Source organism: Aspergillus ruber (genome assembly GCF_000600275.1).
Source record: "Aspergillus ruber CBS 135680 unplaced genomic scaffold scaffold00034, whole genome shotgun sequence".
Lineage (NCBI taxonomy): Eukaryota > Fungi > Ascomycota > Eurotiomycetes > Eurotiales > Aspergillaceae > Aspergillus > Aspergillus ruber.
This window is the reverse complement of record NW_024467330.1, coordinates 238197-258506: the sequence shown is the minus strand read 5'-3', so window position 1 is coordinate 258506 and position 20310 is coordinate 238197. Positions and strand designations below refer to the sequence as shown.

At 46.3% G+C, this 20310-nt stretch overlaps 6 protein-coding genes across 6 annotated transcripts; 4 read left to right on the top strand and 2 right to left on the bottom strand.

Annotated features, from left to right (window-relative positions):
* EURHEDRAFT_464725 (uncharacterized protein) lies at window positions 1–794 on the top strand (the record flags this gene model as incomplete). The annotated part of the gene is made up of 1 exon (XM_040784984.1): window positions 1–794. A coding segment is annotated over one exon (794 nt), but the record flags the coding sequence as incomplete, so codon positions are not given.
* A 559-nt stretch (window positions 795–1353) lies between these two features.
* On the bottom strand, window positions 1354–2298 carry EURHEDRAFT_406032 (uncharacterized protein; the record flags this gene model as incomplete). Its single annotated transcript, XM_040780433.1, has 3 exons — window positions 1354–1588; window positions 1725–1858; window positions 2260–2298. The coding sequence occupies 3 exons, from the start codon at window positions 2296–2298 to the stop codon at window positions 1354–1356; spliced, it is 408 nt and encodes a 135-aa protein (XP_040635236.1).
* A 317-nt stretch (window positions 2299–2615) lies between these two features.
* EURHEDRAFT_533655 (HET-domain-containing protein) lies at window positions 2616–4737 on the top strand. Its single transcript, XM_040787256.1, has one exon. It carries the CDS (start codon window positions 2656–2658, stop codon window positions 4609–4611), a length of 1956 nt encoding a protein of 651 aa, XP_040635235.1. The 5' UTR covers window positions 2616–2655; the 3' UTR covers window positions 4612–4737.
* Window positions 4738–5931: 1194 nt separating this feature from the next.
* Window positions 5932–7895, top strand: EURHEDRAFT_526256 (aromatic amino acid and leucine permease; the record flags this gene model as incomplete). The annotated part of the gene is made up of 4 exons (XM_040786980.1): window positions 5932–6135; window positions 6199–7366; window positions 7493–7532; window positions 7594–7895. The coding sequence occupies 4 exons, from the start codon at window positions 5932–5934 to the stop codon at window positions 7769–7771; spliced, it is 1590 nt and encodes a 529-aa protein (XP_040635234.1). The 3' UTR covers window positions 7772–7895.
* Window positions 7896–9918: 2023 nt separating this feature from the next.
* Window positions 9919–10898, top strand: EURHEDRAFT_242490 (uncharacterized protein). Its single transcript, XM_040778071.1, has one exon. The coding sequence runs from the start codon at window positions 10082–10084 to the stop codon at window positions 10613–10615; it is 534 nt and encodes a 177-aa protein (XP_040635233.1). The 5' UTR covers window positions 9919–10081; the 3' UTR covers window positions 10616–10898.
* Window positions 10899–11540: 642 nt separating this feature from the next.
* Window positions 11541–15045, bottom strand: EURHEDRAFT_518392 (uncharacterized protein; the record flags this gene model as incomplete). The annotated part of the gene is made up of 6 exons (XM_040786670.1): window positions 11541–11752; window positions 11783–12074; window positions 12186–12428; window positions 12489–14233; window positions 14275–14437; window positions 14497–15045. The coding sequence occupies 6 exons, from the start codon at window positions 15043–15045 to the stop codon at window positions 11541–11543; spliced, it is 3204 nt and encodes a 1067-aa protein (XP_040635232.1).
* Between the last annotated feature and the right edge of the window lie 5265 nt (window positions 15046–20310).

Genomic DNA, 20310 nt, shown 5'->3' with positions numbered 1-20310 from the left:
CGAAAGCTGATCTCGAGTCTCACCTTGAAGGCATCGACGAAAAGCTTGAACTCATAATTGGACAAACCCTGCCAGAGTCCGACTCAGATGCACTGGAGCTACGGCAGATAAAAGAAGAGCGGAAAAGCACAGAAAAATGTCTCCAAATCTGTGCCCAATTGTCCGACCACATCAGTCAGGTCCAGCTCTCATTCAAGCGCAGTGGTAACTCTGGACCCGGTCTAGACACTGAAAGAGTGACAAACGATGGCCTGCAGGAATGCAAAAATAACCTTCGTCTTACAATTTCCGAACTGGAGAGGCGCATGCAAGATGTAATGAATCGAATGGTGGCAAAATCCGAGACGACTATGACGTCCGCGGAAGATCATAAGGATATTATCAGGCTGCGAGATGAATGGGAAACGGCTCACAAGTGCATGGATATCTGCTCCAAGGCCAATGATAATCTGAAAGAGAACATGAGCACTATTGACAATTACGCTACTGGCGACGCACTACAGTTCATGGTTTCAAGTACTGGGCAGACCATCAGCGGTAGGAATCGAGGGCTAGGATGGCGGACGAGGCAGGTTGGAGGCCACCTCAGTGACACCACAATCCAGCAGCTATCTCGAGATATGACGAGCATCAACCTTCGAAATGCCGAAAATGCCGGCCCATCTCCAGGGGATGCTTCTTCATTCATTTCTGGTGATACGACAGAGAGCGAAGTTAAAACCGAATTCAAGGAACGGTATGGGCAAGGGTTTACGCTCACGCCCAGGTCTTCTACAGGCACAGTTACGGGGTGATTCCACGAAGGGACGAGAAGGCACGTTTTATGATTAATTGGAGTGACGCTTCTGATGTTATTTTCTATTTCTACCCGTTTTGCATATGGTGTCCTTAAACAGCTTAGGGATGACAATTTATTGCGTTAGACTTGTGAGCGATGAATAATTTCTCTTATTGTAGATCTAATCCTCTAACTGGTTGTTTGATCCAGATCTCAAGAAAAACGCTGTTAACGCCGAGTGAGTCTCCTGAATCTTCAGACCAAAAGAACCAAAGCTTGTTCCAATTCAAGGTATTCGGACCCGCTGGAGTTCAACAAGTCTTATGCTTTGTCAGGTTAAACGGCCAGTCTACCATTGATGAGTACTGTTCTCAATACAGCCATCCTGATCTGGAGCTTGGTAAAGCGGCATGGCAACAGATTGACTATTTTCTTTCAATCACACAACCCTTCTTTACCTTGACAACCTCCCTCTCAAAGACCAAGGAGATCATTATTCATAGTGTTCTTGCAATCTACAACACCCTGTTTAGCCATCTAGAGAAGTCTATGGCACAGCTTGCTTGCGCGGTGGACTAATCTTGCTGAGCGATGCACTGTGGTATAGGAGCCAAATCTTCAGGGTTGGCCCAGCCATTGTAGTTGTTTTGGAGCAACAAGGTACGGTCCTCCCTATAATGATTAATAGTAGCGGTATGGAGCGCTTCTGCAGTATCAATGTTGGTGCCAGAGATAGATGGAGACCTTGGGAGGGAACTACCTCTCGCATCTACCCCGTAAGCCCCAGCCATCAACAGCACAAGATACGTACTAGATATTTTCGTTTTGTTGACGGTGTCAAGGCGCCTTGTGCTTCGAAGTAGTGTGAATGGAACCCGCTGGGGCCTTCTTGATTCAGTTGTGAAATGATACTTTTCCGGTTTGCCTCATTGATTTTCTATCGTACGGCCTAGTTGTAGGCCCTGTGTCCGGCTCCACACCAAAGACTTTGGCGCCCATTGAACTCATTGCTTCTGTATTTAGGCCAAAACCGAAGCCGACGTTAAGAACAGTGTTTCCAGATAGTGGAATGCCCACTTCCTGTAATTGAAATACACACGGTAGCGGAATCAGCTTCTGCCCTACATTCTTTTGAATTGTTTCTAAGCCCCATTACCAAGACATAAGCCAGACATATTACATACTCGTATTGTACTGAGCATTACTAGAGTGGATTATCTTTCTCTTCATCACATTTATCTTGCAAGTTGGAAAGGTCAAGTTTTTGGTAGAGGTCCGTAAGGAAGATTATCGAGCTGCTCCCTTGTCGTAGCTAAATCCACATGAACCTCGCGCTGTAGCAACGGTACTGTAACTTGGTCGCTCGTCTCGCTTGTTACAAAATAGGAGTGATGTTTTAGTTGCCGCCCACATAGGTTGCGACTCATGAGTACTTGAAACTTGCGAGTTTTGAGTACTAATATTAGAAATTTGAGACTTACCTGTTCCTTCGAAAAAAGGTGAGGTTCTTGTCTAGTCATTTCATCAATGGAATTTGCTTCTACATCGCAAGTGTGAAGCAGATAGTTCCCAAATCCAGCGTAACATTTAAGGCGCCCAGCGACTGCCAGTGACTGACTAGATTTAGCGAGTATCTGTGCGATTCCTTTTATCTGAGTTAGTACAAAATATCTATTGGGCGGCAACTTGATCATGATGCATTAGTTTGTGATGAATTGGTGTAGATGCATATCGTCCTTGTCGAGTCGGAGAGTCTAAGCCTCTGGGAATTAGCCTAGATGCGAGCCTTGGATTTCAGCCTTGTACTTTAAACAATCGACCGCTTGAAGATAGCAGTCTCTCTAAAACCCCGCAAAATAACACTACTTATTCGCAAAATGCAAGCAGACACCTTCAGAACTCTCGCGAACATCCGAAGTCAAACCTCTTCATCTATTGTATCCACATTGCTTGACCTTCAAGAGCACGCGACATCTAACGAACGGCCATTGGATTGGATTGAGAAATTGGAGATCATTGGCCCCAGTGCTTCTGACCGAAGCCGTAAACGGCGCTGGGATGATGAAATAGTAGCTAGCAATTCTGGAAAGAAATTGCTCTTGAGAACGCGTGTCAATGCACGCGATCGGAAAGAGAATTATATTGCTCTATCTTATACCTGGCAGCCCTCCTCGAACCAGCCTAGCTCTCATAATGCTTATCTGGTACAATCGCGGGACGGGAGCTTTAAAGGTGTTAGCAAAGTCAGAGATCAGGTGTTTGATAGGGTCGTTGCATATGTCAATTACTGCAGAGCTACAACGACCTCCGTTCGGGGCTTCTGGATCGATCAGGAATGCATTGATCAAGTGAACGAAGCAGAAAAGCAGCGTGCCATACAATCTATGGAGTATGTGTATACCCAGAGTGCCTTCCCAGTCGCGTTGTTGTCGGCACGGATCGAATCGGAGAGTCATTTAAGAGACTTGATATACATCCTCGAGAGAGAGAATCCACCGAGGAACCAGGAAAAAGGCCGGATCCTCAGCGTTCTCAACCTCCTATGTTATATCACATCTGATCCGTGGTGGGAAAGAGGCTGGACATTTCAGGAAGACTATTGCGCGTCAACAAGAATGTGCCTTTTAATTCCTCACTCTTCCTCTCTGAAGGAACTTAAAGCGGAAAAATGTGAATTACTGGGAAATTTGGAGGGAGAGCTTTGCATCACATCAGCCAACTTTCGCTCTCGAGCCACTGAGTTTTGCATTGATTATCGAGAGAACTCACAATTCAAGACCACATGCGACAAAATTTTAGACAGAGCTGGGAAATACAATGTTCAGCTTCTGGAGCCCGATAATGAGGGAAACCCCACGATAAGGCAGTCCATGTCTCCAACAATATTCTCAAATGTCGGAAAGCGAGAGATTACCATTGAGTCGGATCGTCTGGCAGTGATTGCCAACTGTTTAGGCTACTCTGTCCGATTGGATACCCAAAAAGTGGAACAAAAAGGATGCAGCTTGAGCATTGCAATGCTGGCTTTATTCTTACTAAACGGGGAAATCCTCATGAATGGCCCTGATAACTCCCGAGACGCTCTTAGAAGCAAGATTTCTGATTACTTGAAGAGCCAGTCTCTTCGCACGTTTCAGACACCCGATATTGATCAAAAACTTACATTCATCAAACATTGTCGTTTCCCCGTCGTCCAGTTGTCTGAAGAAGGGATTCTAACGTCTGGTCACCTCTGGCGGTTGAACAAAATAGTTGAGGATGCTAGGGCGACACGACCACCACAAAGAGGCCGCGATTACTATTTGAATCGCTACCAAAGAATGCGTTTGACACAGCTCGCTAGACATTTGGATTCAGGGGATTGTGGAAGTTGCTATCAACATATTGCAAGCGCTATCGATGGGTATCTCGATCAAGACAAAATGTGGGGAAATAAAAACATCACATTTTCCAAGTACTATAAGGATCTCATGGCAGAGGAAATTGTCAAGGCAATGGATGATCAGCGCTCACTTCGGCTTCAGCTTGGCTCAATAATCTCTCAAGAAGACCACACAGGTTCTAATCCGTACCGTGGAATTTTTATCAGAGAGGCAGGTCATTCATGGACAAACGAGAAAACGTATGTTTTTACAGCAATATGTCCGGCCGAGAAGAGTACAGACGGCATCGGAAAGCATGTCTCTTTAGAGGTTGACTTAATGAGCTCGCCAAAAAGCGGCCCCAAACGGTTGGTTATCAAACGGTGGATTAATGGGTTGTTCTTTTTTGATAGGTCCAGTCCAGTTACTGATGTTGTGTTTCCATGGCCCAAATCTCTCATGGCTCAATAATGGAATGTTGTTTAGTTGGTATTTGTGTCTTTGTCTCTCAATAGGAATAAATTCGTATACAAATCAATTTGGTTTATTGGGTGTCCAGCGGGTAAAAGACAGAATTACTAGTTGACTTATCTGATGATTCAGATGATGGATCAGATAAAGAGCGAGCATTGACTCCTACGCAGATCACAACCCAGAGCAAGCACACAACGCAAGCAGCCTTATAGTGCTGCTGAGCCTGAAGAGGACAGTGATAATGGCCTGCCACTTCCTCAAATGCCAACTAAAGAGTGCACGCAGGGGCGATCAGGGAGGATTCGGAAGAAGCCAAAGTTGCCAGATGGATTTGAGATTGATAGACTGTAATTATAACAACTGCTCTTTTCTGCAGAAATGCCTTTTTGGCAAAGAATTTCAAAAAAAAAACTGTATTTCACCTGAGAATTAGTCGAACAAAGACATCACTTCTAAATCTATTTCCCCGGAAATCAGCTTATTGTAACTCATTACAAGCTGGATACTCCAAAAATACATCAGAAACTGCATAATCTGCAACTGCTGGCCAGATTACGAGTCTTGGTAGGTTTATTATGTTTATATACCCATGGGTACCCGCAAAAAATCCGCGTGTAGCAAGATGGTAACCATGGCCGCCTGCTTGCGGCCACGGCTGCGGGTGCCCGTGGGGACCTACGGTTATGCCGCAGCCTAATTGGGACAGTGAACATATCAATCAGCCTTCAGCGTATATACGAAAGTCAATAGTTTATGATTATATATGGACCCAATCGCAAGGGAATGTCTATATCATCATCAGGGATAACCTGAAATCATCATTATTATTGTTGTTGTTCTTGTTAAGTTTAGTCCATATCCAGCCTCTAGGCTATGACAGACTGTCCATTCCTGGTCGGGGGTGTCCCGCCCCTAACGTGCTCGCTACCCATTGTTACTCTTCGCCTGTTCCTTGCCCCAATCTAGCCTCCGCGCCCGGGGTGCAGGTGGTCAAGTAATACGGCGCAGAGTAAGCATTGCCGTTATTACTGTTTCAAGCTATAAACCGTCTCTTAACGAATCGTCTCTCAAAGCCGAGATTGTTTACACAGCGTTATATAGGTCCCCACAGCCGATAAGCCCAGTGAAGCTAAACAAGGGGTAAGCAGGTATGACGGATTCCTCATCAACTAGTCAGATGGCGTGCCTCATCTGCTGGCTGCCGGCACTTTCTCCTGCAAAGATTTCCCAAAATTCGTCTCTTCCAACCGCCAGGCACGCAGAGCTTTCCGGATCGGATAAGCCTTCGCCAACGAAAAGTCAAAAACGAAGGGAAAAATGTCGGCACCCTTCAAGGGCCCTATATATGGCAATAATGAACTACCACCAACGGAATCCCACTTAGACCCAGAGGGCCAAAGGGTGACGACGATCCCCGGTAGCGACGATGCTCACCAAATTGTCGCACATCAGGAGCGTCAGAATTTGCTTCGTGGGTTATCGCAACGACATGTACAGATGATTGCTATCGCGGGCGCGATTGTATGTGACACTCCCATATCATTCTCGTGCCATTCACTAAGCGGGCGCATTTTGGGGCGATAGGGAACGGGCCTGTTTCTTGGCCTGGGTGGCTCGATTGCAACAGGTGGTCCGCTTGGTGCCTTACTGGGCTACATGTTCGTAGGTTTGATCGTATGTTGCGTGCAGTATGCGTTAGGAGAGGTATCGGCGCTGATGCCAGTAACCGGTTCATTTGTGCGACACGCCGAGGTACTGGTCGATCCCGCACTGGCTTTCGCAATTGGCTGGAACGTCGTGTATGGCTGTTTCATGAGTGTGCCGAGTGAGATCTCTGCAAGCGTGGTGCTGATCCAGTACTGGACAGACATCAATGCGGCCGTGTGGGTGACGGTCCTGATTGTCCTGTCAGTCATTGTTGCTATCACCTTTATCCGAGTGTACGGTGAAGTGGAATTCGTCTTCGCCCTTCTCAAGATTCTGCTGGTGATCTTCGTTGTCATTCTCGGGCTGGTCATTGATCTCGGAGGTGTGCCGGGCAAACCACGTCTGGGATTCCACTACTGGAGGCACCCCTTCGTCGAGTACATCTCCGACGGCACATGGGGCCGATTCCTCGGGTTCTGGGCCGTGATGACGAACGCTGTCTACTCTTTCGCGGGCGTGGAATCCCTGGCCATGGCAGCGGCTGAAACGGTGAACCCACGTCACAATATCCCTAAAGCCTGTAAGCGGGTGTTCGTGCGCCTGACTATCTTCTACCTCGCCGCAGTCCTCATCGTAGGAATGCTAGTCCCGGCCTCCGACCCGCGACTGAAAAACGAGTCAGGCACGGCAGCCCAGAGCCCCTTCGTTATCGCCGCCGGTGATGCAGGCATTGCAGCAATCCCGTCGATTGTGAATGCAGTTTGCCTAACCTCTGCATGGTCTGCATCCAATCAAAGTATTCTCGCAGGTACGCGAACCCTCTATGGTCTCGCGCTTAAAGGTCACGCTCCAAAGATCTTCCTCCGGACTACCAGCTGGGGCGTGCCATATATGTGTGTCTTGCTGCAGATTGCCTTCTCTTTCCTGGCCTATATGTGTGTCTCGAATAACGCCTTGACGGTGTTTTACTGGCTTCTTGACCTGACCTCAGCGGGTGTCCTGGTCTCATGGATCACGATCACATGGAATCATATTCGCTTGCTGCAGGCGCTCAAAGCACAGGGGGTTCCGACGACTGAGCTCCCATGGCATAATCGCATAACACGTACGTACTTGTCGTCATCAACAGTGGTTTCAAGCCCAAGCTAATCGTGTCTAAAATATTCCTCCTGGTTCGCCTTTGTCTCCTGCATCATACTCCTCCTGACTGGTGGATTTGCTGTCTTTACAGCCGGAAATTGGAACCCGGCCTCATTTGTGTCTTCTTATTTGTACGTGTCAAACCATCCCCTTCGCCATGCATTTCGAAAATAGGGCTAATAGAAACTACAGGGATATCCCGCTGGTTCTATGCGTGTATGGCGTTTACAAAGTAATTCGCCGCACCAGAATCGTTCCTTTGAAGGAAGTTCCAATCCGTCAAGCACTGGAGGAGGCACAGAATGATCTGGAGAATGTGCCTATCAAGAAGCGTCGGGGTTGGAGAAGATTGAATATCCTTTGGGGATGAAAATAAACAATTTAGATGTCTCATGATTGTCTTCAATGCCATGATAAGACATGTATAAAGGGACAATCTGAGCAGAGGCTTTCAAGGAGTGTAAGAGCAGCCGGCATAAAAGCCTCTACCAAGTGCTATTAGAATACATATATATATTGTGTGGGCCAGTTCCCCGCACGGAACTAGCCGAGGATTTCTGTTTCACAACCAGGGATCTGACATAAACTTGCGAGGAACATCATGCCATCAAAATTATTTGGTTTCTCCTGGTTGGCACAAGGATATTGGGACCAACTCACGAGTATCAGGCCAGAGCTTCCGGGTAGTCTGCGGGTGAACCGGCCGTATCGTCGAGCCCGGCTCGCTTGCTTGGAATGCCGACGTCGCAAAGTGGGATACAATGTCGAATTATGTGGCCGTTCCTGCACTAACTGCCTTCTTGATGATAGCACATGCATCACTCGTACAAGGAAAGGAAATATGTCCCCGACATCAAACCATACCACGTTCATCGCAGATGTCATTTCAAGCCGAGATGACTGCCCGTCCGTTGGCCTCGAGTCCAGACAAATAAGAACGAGAGTCGATCTTGTATAGAAGTGAGCATGGTGTTGATGGTGATGACGATGTGTTGATGGTGGGCTTGTTCGATGATCTGGGTGCCACGAGTCTGGAGTCTCCGACAAACTACTCGCAATACTGCGGTGGGCTATTTTACCTCCAACATACTCATTCTGACGCATCAACGAGGACTGACACATAAGATCTTGAAAAGATAATCACGAGAAGTCAAAAAAACCTTATTCCCATTTTCCTATTATCCCTACACACGGCCCTTCGGCTTTCAACGTCTTCAACCGGGCGAGATGGCTTTCTTAAAGTCTCAAAAGAGCACTCATATTCCCACGCAAACTTTGCTCGATAAACTTCTTAAACATCATTTTCTATACGTTTATCCATCTTTGCCAGTTATCAATTAAGGGGAGTTTTGGTCCATTCTTGAGCAAAAGAATAGCAGGATCTCGTCGATCTCTCTACTTGTCGTCCAGGCAATGCTATTTGTCCCGTGCAGTGTGAGTTCCTGTCAAACCCTTTTGTCAGGATTGTCTCGTGCTTTGGGGGTTGGATATGTGCAGTGCTGAACGACGTCGAGCATATTTCATTGAGCGTGGCCAAAGACTGGGCTCATTAGGGAGCCACATCCATCCTCGAGATGCGCACCTCGTTTTACAAGTGAGCCAAGATTTGTCGATATCATTAATTGAGAGTTATTCAAAGTGTGTCTCGCATCGGGGATCTGACAATTAATAGGAACTCTACAATCTTGGTGTAGAAAGTGACCCTGTGTCTGTCTCAGGCTTTGGCGTTACTCTCATGCAAAAGCTCATTGTCTGGCCCTTCGGGAAACTCCACTTGGCTTGCTCTTGATATCCAATATGTGCGTACAGTAAACGTGAATATTTATGATCGCTTGTCAGAGAATGAGAGTTACAAGGAATCAGACCTCAAAAGACTCTGGTCGTGCTTGACCCTTCGCGATAGAATAATCGCACTGCGTATGCGTCGGCCTTTACAGATTTTGCCCAGTCACTTTTATGTGTACTTGGCAAACCACTTACAATTCATGGATTTGGCGGATGAAATATATACGTCCAAAGTTTACAACCCGAAAGCCAAGAGCACGTTCTGTGCTCTACTTTCTTGCCAGTGTAGAGTTGCTGTTGTGCTAACTCCTCTGATCATGATAATACATCCCTCGGACGGAACCAGCTCATCCGAGGGCCTCGTGTCTGTGCTAGCTCAAGCTGAGAATGTCAAACTTTGCTTACAACATTGGCATTCCAAACACTTTCTCATTTCGTCTACGCATGGAGTAGAATCTCACCCGTCAATCACACTTTTCAAACAATTGAACAGGTTATATTATGAGTATGAACGGTTACAACCCCTTCATTCACATCTGAAGCCTGATCGCTCTCGTCCAAAACATTAGGTCTGCTCGCCTCGCTTTGGATCACCACCTCGCCTTGTATCTTTACCGAGGCCGACGACTGCAGAACCCGTCGAACTTGATGGACGCTGTCACATCGATAAATGCTATTTTTAGGCGCTTTACAATCGATGGTACTGCGAGCCGCCTGCCTATCAGTGCCGTGTGCCGTGGCGTTTGGAATTCTATCTCAGATGCTGATGAATTTTGATTTCCGACTTTCACACGGTGGTGGTGGCTGTAAGGGCCGAAACCTTTCGTCGAAGATATATCAGGAGTTAAACACGCTACACCGACTACGCTAAGATACATCTCACATTTTAACTTAGATGAATAAGATGTTCCTCTTGTTCGAAGCCTCCATGTCATCCTATGACTCACGCCATGCGGAGACTGCCGCCGTCAAGAAAAGGCCGAGAAACCAGAGACTTATTTGGATGCTTAACCACCACCCAGGACTATATTTTCAGCTCCTGGAAATTATAAACTCCGTTATCTCTACTGGCAAGTTTACCATTAAAGCGCGCGAAATTACAATAGCATTTCCATCTGCGGCAGCAGCACAGCCTCCGCGTCCCAGGCTGCTACGAGGTGTTCCGGATATGGAGCCATTGAATCAACCAAGTCCACGCCAAAAAGATGCGATGAACACGGAGGCATTCGAGTTAAATGTGGAATGCTTGACTGGTAGTTCGGATGCGTTCTTCTCGTATTTTGATGTTAATAAGCTGGCAGGTTTGGACCAAGCGGGAACCGAACTATTGACGGGAATTTTCTTAACTTTATCATCAGATACACTCGCTAATTTGAGCAATTGCTCACTTCTGTCCGCCCCGGAGTTTAAGCTTCTTTCTTTCCGATGAATTTACCGGAAGAATTTGATGGTGAGAGTGGGCACCTTAGCGAGGGCAATCCGGGCTCGCTGGATGCTCTGTGGCTTGGTTTAGGTCTTCTCGGAGAACAGTTCTTGATGGGAGTCAAACAAAAACGTTCTTGCTCATCTGTTTCACTCTCGCTTTTAATGTACATATACCGTGAGCGTTCTTTGAAACTGATGTCATCAGTGATATTCGTCCATGGCAGGGCAACTTAATCAGATAATCGAAGGCAGTTGGTATTGGCAACCTCTAATGTGATACAGATGATTTCGAAATCAATTTCCATGTCAAAGACTTCGGAATTAATTCCAAGCCCTAAATGCCAAGGAATGCTAAAACGTATATGGCACGCATAAATTCATGATTGAATGGGTGATATGTCATGTATGGTATGAAACAGTCTCGATGAATTTCACTTGTGATGAATGGTACATGGCTTCTGGAACATTCAGTGCAAATCGTCCAAATATCAATAGCGTGTCCAGCAATCTGACTGAAGGCGCCAGTCTCAGTCTCCCGGATTACACATTTAGCGAAGTTTAATTGGAAGAGACACTCAGGTGTGACCATGCCCGCCATCCACTCAAAGCCCATACTTTGGCAGCTGTTCCATGGTAGCTTACTATAGTGAGAAGAATTTGTTACTAATTTACAGTAGACAGGCGAACATTCCAAGGTACTAATAATGAGTCATTCACAGTGGCCGTAATTCATTTTTGTATAATGATAAGCGGCAAATCCAACAACCAATGCCACTTATGACTTCACCACATTCTTTAGATGACTAGAAGGAGGTAGACACGTAGTTTGATAGGATGAAATGCTTTATATACCATGTTTATCCCAGGCCCTCCTTTTAGAAAGAGATTAGAATATAAAGAACGGTGGGAACGGGAATCTTGGGCAATGCTTACAGACAGAACTCAAAAAACGTAACGCGTCCAGATGCATGCCCCATGACAAGAATGCCGTTTCGAGCTACCACATGGGTTGGCCGATAGGTTACAGGTAGCCAGAGGAGTTTCCTACCCTGTATAGCCACCCAACCTTGATCCAAAACATGGATCTCAATTTTGGTAGGATGAAGAGGATTATCATTGACACATGATGGTGGTAAAATCACTATCCCCAAGTTGGTTTCCAGGTATGAACTGTCTTCTGCGAAGCTCAGTCCATATACAGTTCCATGGCCCTCGAAGGTGTGGTGCAGCGCGCCGCTGGCCGGGTCCCAGAGCTTGACTGTGCTGTCATCCGAGGCCGACGCCAGCAGTCGTCCGTCCATTGAGAACGCCACTGATCTGACCCAGCTGGAATGGCCCTCGAGGGTGTGGCGCAGCGCGCCGCTGGCCGGGTCCCAAAGCTTGACTGTGCTGTCGTAAGAGGCCGACGCCAGCAGTCGCCCGTCCATTGAGAATGCCACTGATCTGACCCAGTTGGAATGACCCTCAAGGGTGTGGCGCAGCGCGCCGCTGGCTGGGTCCCAGAGCTTGACTGTGTTGTCGTCCGAGGCCGACGCCAGCAGTCGCCCGTCCATTGAGAACGCCACCGAGTTAACCGAGTTGGAATGGCCCTCGAGGGTCTCCAGTTCCGCACTCCAATATTGTTCGACTTCTGGCGATTTATATATCCAACTGGGGATGTCTGACTTGAATGTTTCTCGTATTATTGATTTAATAGGAGCGAAGATAAGCCCTGAAGAATACAATTGAAGAGGCGCGGTGTCAGCGATATGTCTTGTTTTTAGGATAAACCGCCTTGCATCCTGGAGAAATGCACACAATTGAGAATGTTCATTATCCTTCATGTATTAGCATCGCATTGAATATTCAAAATCAAACACCATTCTATGACTACTTACTGATATGAGTTGCCGCGTAGTGTCAATCATTCCCACTAATTCAGATGCCAACCCGAGGATGCTCATTGCTTCCATCCAGTAAATGAAGTGCTCTTGGAGAAATGAAAAAACATTATCCATCCTTTTCGTGGGGTCTTCGCCTTGTTCTAGATGCTGTACCCAGTAGCGACATGAGTATTGCAGTTCTGGTGGTATAAACTCGTCGATCAAACATTGGTCAATCTCTATCCGTTGTGTACCATCATGTTCCAATTTGCATAGGTTTTTCCTCAAACCTTCGTGCATGACCCTCAGGCATTGAAGTGTGATTTCTGAATGCTTCTTCTTCTCATCAACCCAGCATTCTGTTTTCTCACGTATATTCGCATCAAGAAGGAAGTCTCGAAATGACAGATGAAATAGTCTCACTGGCTTCGTCGCATCATCAGGCACGCTAAGCACTGACTGTAGCGAATTCAGTCTTAGTTCAATCAGATTTTTGCGAACACCAGTTAAACGTGAAATAGAGGCGATTGAAAGTGGTGTTTTGAAAAGGATGATTGCGCCAACAACCTTTTGAAATTCTTCAACCAATCGCTTTTTTTTGTATTCACTCTGTTTGATGAACAGTCGATCAAGTACTGGCATATATGTTCCCTCAAAGTCATTTCCATTTTGATAGGTAAGGATTTCAATAAGCGTTTCCTTTGGGTCCCATTGGGGATCTTCAAGCTGACGACATATAGTTGCAGCGAAGATGAATAATGGCACAGATATCTTAACCAAATTTTGTGTGGTAATTTCTCCAGGCCATTCCAGATTTTGTTCTCGTTTAACCCTGATTTCTGAAAGTTTGTGCTTCAAAAATGTGGAGATATCTTGTTCTATCATTGATTCAGGAATTTCATGGAGGATGAAATCTCGATGCTCACTGTCTTTCATCCCTTTCAAACTCTGATGGATTGATAATTCCGGTCTGCTGGTCAGAAAAATCTTCCAATGCACTGAAGTTAACTTTTGCAATTGTGGCAAGAGCTCAAGGAGGACTTGAATATCTTCCTCCCTGTCACACTCGTCTAATGCGTCAATCACAATCAACATATTTGTGGTATGCTGACTTTGATTCAAGCCAGAAAACGGTTGGAAGAGAAGTTTATTAAACTGTTCTTTGAGTGACTTCGTGGAAATGTCAGGATCATCATCAATGGCATTTGAGACACCACGTGTGAGGTGGGGGATTGCAGTGACAAGTTGTCTTGTGATTGTTGAGAAGAGCCTTTTTGCATTACTACGGTCACCTTCACCTCTTTTGAAGAAAAAGCTTGCTCCTAATTGTCCTTGTTCTTTGAGCATCCTTGCCACTGTTCGGGAGATAGTTGATTTCCCTGTTCCAGCCCTTCCACACAACCAGAACATACATTGGCCTTGCACGGAACTTCCCCATTGCTTGATCTGCTGGAGAATCTCTTCCCTGGTTCCAGGAAGGCATTCAGCGTCATGTTGGTTCTCGTATGAGTCGAATGAAGCGCCTTCGGCATTCCGTAGGTTGGAGTGATCGAGTTTCTGGTGAAGATGTTGAATTGAAGTAATCACCTCATCAATTTGGTCTAGCATGTCTTCTGCACTCTTTTGATGCTGAAGATGCTCATTCCTCTGGACCCAATGGTGTAGGGCTTGCTCATCATTTTTGATGGAAGACTCAATTTGTATGATTGGGTGGTTAGACACTGCAGGAACACTCTCCAGCATCCTTTTTCCTAAATTTGCTTTGTGTTGTTTTGTACTCGCGCTGAAAAGCACAACATACTGGTATAGACCTTAACAAGTGCTTTTTCAATCTTGTCTTTGGTTTCAGATTGATTGTTGCAGTAATGGGTTTTCTCGATGAAGGCGCACCGAGCAAGGACGTCTGCTAAGAACTCAGAGGATTTGAACAGGGCGTCTCGAATATCCATATGGTTCTTTGTCATCTGTGAATTCATTTTTGATCAGCCTTTTCCCTCCTTGACTATTAATTCAGTAGACATACTGTCAATCCAAGTGACACAATTGCCCAAGCACTTGATGCATGGTTGGTAGGGTCAAAAGCTGCAATGGCGCTGATGATGTCCTTGAATGATAATGTAGCATCCAGTATTCTGTGCGCAGTATCTCGGATACTGATGTCTTCCTTGCCAGATCCCCGTGTGATCTTTAAGCCTCCATTTTGGTAGTCCTCATATTGCTGCTCTGTCAATTGGATAACCTCTTCCAATTTTCTCAGTGTTCTTGCGTCCTTCCCGTGATCAACCATTTGACTTGATTGCGAAGAGAGTTGGTCGGCCGATAAAAGTTGTTGGTCCTCATTACTTAGCTTCTCGTAGGCAATCTGCCACAAGTCTTTTGGTCCAGTACCTCTCTTCTGCTCATTTGGCTCGTGTGGTTTGTCTGAATAACTTGCAGGAGCTGATGATTCAGCATGAGCAGAAGAGCTTCTTTTGTATTGATCTGAGTTGAATGAGTATTTGCTGTCTGTGTTTTGAGGCCGGTTGTCTCGATGTTTTATCTTCTCCCATTTTCTTCTGAAGTACAGTCTCATGGTTGACAGCCCGAGGAATTGTGTTCAGCGCCTGGTTTTGACTTTGAAAGTGGTAAATAGATATTAGCTTGACTTGGTTGTAGGAAAGAGAACACTACAGACTTGTTGAGTAACAGTGGATAGGCTGAGCTGGCGGAGCTGAGCTGGCGCGACTGAATGGTGGGTAAACTGACCATCGTCCATGTATACTCGGTACAGAGATTACAAGCTGAGTGACGACCTTTCAAACATTAGAAGCTAGAATATAACATGACAGATCACTTCAGTGATCTGTGACATGGCTTAGAGCATGGCTCCTAATCTCAGTTGGTTAGAATAGTTTCATGAGTTTTGACCAAGTCGTCCCTCGAAACTCGCCATAAGTGGTACTGGGCCGGACCGAGCCGATCGTGTTCGGAGAAACCCATGGAACCTTATAGACCTAAATTGGTGGATGCTCAACGCAAACAATGCAAACACATAAAGCGGAGTCACGACCTGATCAGTCTGGCAGTCTGTTGATAATAGCAAACAGTGAAGCCTGAGGAGTGAATTACCTACCCAGAATGGCACCAAGGTTCGCACTCTCTCAGGTCGAGCTTGTTCGTGATATGATACTAAGTAGGGAGCCAGTAACTACCTCCCAGATTGCTGGAGTTGCTGATTGCAGTGAGTGTTCAGTATCAACATTCGCTTAAAGCTAAGACTGTTTGGTACAGCCAGAGCGGTCCCTGACCATGTTGGACGCCGAAGGAGTATTACTGTGCCGATGCTAAAAGCCCTGTGTGAGCACCTGCTGGAAAAGCCAGACTTATACCTGGACGAGATGGTCATCTTATTATGGGATGAATCCGAGGCAGCTGTAACAACCTCTAGCATCAGAAGAGCTCTTGTTGACAGTGGCTGGTCGAAAAGAATTGCTCGGCAGAAAGCGAAAGAACGCAATGCAGAGCTATGAGATTTCTATCTCTATAATCTATCAGAGTTCCAATCGTATCATCTTGTCTATGTTGACGAGTCAGGATGTGGCAGACAGACAGGCTTTCAGCGGACAGGGTGGTCTCCACTCGGGGTAACACCAGTTCAGATTTCCAAATTCCATCGCGGGCAGTGATATCAGATATTACCTGCCTATGCCCAAGACAGTATTGTTCTTTCCCGTGTCTTCCAGGGTTCAACAGGTGCCCCAGTCTTTGAGGATTTTTTCAAGCAACTACTTGAACACTGCAGGGAGTGGCCGGAGCCAAAATCAGTACTTGTCATGGACAGTGTCTTTCCACCACTCTGAGCAGGTGCAGCAGCTCTGCTTTGATGCAGGGGTGAAATTAGTGCACTTGCCACCATATTCACCAGATTTGAATTCAATCAGAGAGTTTTTTGCTGATCTCAAGGCCCACATAAAACAACCCTGGTGACTATACGAAGAAACTCCAGGTCAAAGGTTCGAGAGGTTCCTTGAATGGTGCATCACTACTGTAGGAGCAAAGAAGGAAAGTGCTGAGGGTCATTTCCGGAACACTGCCTTACTATCAAAGAGCCATAAAATTTTTTATTTTTTTTAATCTGTTACTTGATGCCAATGATCGCTTTTCTGGCTCTGCTATACTGTAATCACTGATTTAGATGCTCCGCGATAATAAAGAAGAGTGAATTACCGTTATAAATTAACCATCAGAAGCTATGGTTAAAAGAGATTAGCTACTCAACGCGGTCCATTAAACCAAATATATTTAAGTGCGTCTTGCAGTTAACATAATGTGCGAATATAGGATAGGAGCACCCAATCAAATGACTATACTAAGTTTTGGAAGAACAAATGACTGTAATATAAGCCAACCCACTTAACTATACGGCCTTGATGGTGACCCTCCAGCATAGACATCGCTTGCATATTGTGTGGCACAGTCAATGATGTCCCCAACAAAGCGCCGGGAAATACCTAATCTCACCCCGTTCTGAATAAAGAAATCAGGGGTTTGATCCTTGTAAACTTGCTCAATGTCGAGGCCATGTGCAATTGCCTCCTCGCATGCCTGTGACAGTTTCGAACAATATAAATTCATTGGTAGACTCTCTGTCGAAATATTAACATGGAGAAGGAAAGAAAGAAGCTGGGCCTGCCAGCGCTGCGCTATCTAGTGTGCGAAGGGGGATCCTGCCCTATATTCAAACAGGCCAAAGTATACAAACATCTTGCGTTGTTGGTGAATGCCCGTACTCTGTGACAATGCCTTTCAGAAATTAGCTTAAACGTCTCATCGATAACATTTTATTCTTGCCATTCGCTGTAAGATCTAACAGCTAAATTTCGAGGCCCTGGGATTTTGGGACAATTTCTTAAATTCACATCTAAAGGTGGAGGCATGAGCGGAGTTGCTGTTGCATCAGCGCACATGGTATGCAAAGACTGCGAGGGCAGAAGGTTGATATTAATAGGCATTGCATTTGTACCAGGGATGTTGGGGCGCTTTTGCGACTATATTCCATTTTTTTGCCGCTCCTCTGCATAAGGTTGTTTACAGATCCAGTTGGGCACATCATCATAACTTTCTATAACACCACCTTCATTCTGAACATACTTTACTAGGCTTGTCAGATGATGTGTCTTGAGACTATAGTGCTGTTTCCCCACTGGGTCCTACCAGCACCACTGGCTCAAACGGCACGGCGGTCCAGGGCAATGCATGAGCCTATAAACATTCTCCCAAACTGAAGGTTGTCTAGACAGATTTTCAGCATCAAGTTGAGCCTCCTGGACAGTGAGCATCCTCTGAGTTCTAGAGCCTGCACCTCTCTTGTTCTTGTTTGTCGATGTAGTAGTATCTGCAGTAGTAGTGCAACTGTCCTCTATGCAATTGAAGGATATAGTAAGCGTTAGCTTCTTTGACATGCGGAACAAGTTTTCCCACTTAAGAAGCTGCTGCTCTACAGCTATCCGCTCAATGTCAGTTTTTTCAAACCATTTGTTGAGGTCGCACTGGGAGCGGTCATTGACTGATACCACAATGGCTGTATCTTCTGATTGGATTTGTCAGTTCTGGTGAGTTTTGGTCCTGATTCGCTCCTTCAGTTTCTGTTTCAAATATTCATCCCAATACGCACTAGGGGCCAGAACCAAGTCCGGCTCTGTATCATTTGCCACCACCTGGTTGTTGATCGTCACCTTCCATTCAATCGAATAGTGGATACATGTAGGTGGATCATCATCATATGATCTTTTTTCCCTCCAATCGGATATTTTAATGAGGCTCAATGTATTGGAGCGAGACTGCTCTACTGGGGAGGAAAACACGCCGCGCACAAATAGGACAGAGGGGGAGCAATCAGCGAAACCAGGAGTAGGAGCATACTGTGGGGCCTGACCACAATAGTTGAATAGCTGTGATTGGAATGCATCATGCGTGTTGGATTCGCCGTTCATTATCCTCCACAGAAAGAGTACTGTCTTGGGCAGCTAACTATTGTGCATAACTGACATCATCAGTATTTTGGAACGACCACCTCATGCTGCAAACTGGTAGCTAGTACTTCTCAATATAGCGAACACGCAACTACCATGGGACAGCAGCCGAGGTGCGGTTAAAGTGGATGACGAGCATAGATATAAAAAGCTTTTTCAAAGATAGGGTAGTTTGTAGATTACTACTTACTGCTAACCCAGCCCTGGATGATGATGATGCAGTTTTCTTGAGGTGTAATTCGAGAAACTGGCGCCTTCAGTCAGACTGCTGGACACGCTATTGATATTTGGACGATTTGCACTGAATGTTACAGAAGCCATGTACCATTCATCACAAGTGAAATTCATCGAGACTGTTTCGTACCATACATGACATATCACCCATTCAATCATGAATTTATACGTGCCATATACGGTTTAGCATTCCTTGGCATTTAGGGCTTGGAATCAATTCCGAAGTCTTTGACATGGAAATTGATTTCGAAATCATCTGTAGCATAACCTCTTCCAAGAGATGCAGCAAAAGCGTCGAGCCTGGACCCGTACAATTGAAAAAGTCAAAAAGTCACACTGGAAACAGTTCCTAGACGGAGCTGGGGAAGGAACACTATGGAAAGCGGCTACCTATATGAAACCGCGAGAGACCTGGGGCTGCGTCCCGGCCTTGCGCGTTGATTCTAACGAACTGGTGGAGAATGAGGACAAAGCACAAGCGTTTCTTGACACTTTCTTCCCCAAAATGGACCAACCCCTCGAAGACCCACCAGTCCAGGCCCCGTTGGAGCTACCCTGGCCACTAATCACGGAACTGGAAATTCAGCGATCTCTTAAAGCAGCCAAAAGCTCCACGGCACCGGGCGAAGACGGTCTACCGACGCTTGTGTGGAAACACCTATGGAGGTATATAGGAAAGCTCATCACCAGAATCTTCACAGCATTAGTTGAACTAGGACACCACCCAAGATGTTGGCGGAGAGCAAAGATCGTGGTGCTGCGGAAACCTGGGAAGCCGGACTACTCGATCCCTGGGGCCTATCGCCCAATTTCACTCCTTAACACACTAGGTAAACTTCTTGAGGCAGTCATGGCTCGACGACTATTGTACCTCGCCGAGAAGCACGGCTTACTACCCGACACACAATTTGGAGGGCGACCGGGCAGGACCACTGAGCAAGCCCTGCTAGTCCTCTCCAACGCGATTGACCAAGCTTGGTATAAACATGGAGTAATGACACTCATCGCGTTCGATCTGAAAGGGGCCTTCAACGGAGTCAACAAAATCAGCCTTGACGCCCGCCTCTGAGCAAAGGGAATCCCAGCCATAGCTAGAAAGTGGATTGCAAGCTTTATGAGTGAACGCTACGCTAGCATAGGATTTGATGACTTCCGTACTGAGGTCGCCCTGCTAGTCAACGCAGGTCTGGCGCAGGGCTCACCCCTCTCACCCATTCTGTTCACATTCTTCAACTCCGACCTGGTCGACCAACCAGTCACCTTTCGTGGTGGCGCATCAGCGTTCATTGATGACTACTTCTGCTGGCGAGTAGGCCGCTCAGCCGAAGAGAACTTAGCCAAAATCCAGTCAGAGGATATTCCTCGCATCGAAGCGTGGGCGCAACAGACTGGCTCCTGCTTCGCAGCTGAGAAGACCGAGCTTATCCATATCACCAGGAGAAGAAGCGAGCAACTACAAGGGCAAGTAGTCATAAACGGGAAAACTGTCAAACCATCACCCACGGCGAAGCTACTGGGTGTGATCTTCGACCATGAGTTGCGGTGGAAAGAGCATATCCAGCAAGCCATCAAACGTGCCACCAAGGTAACCG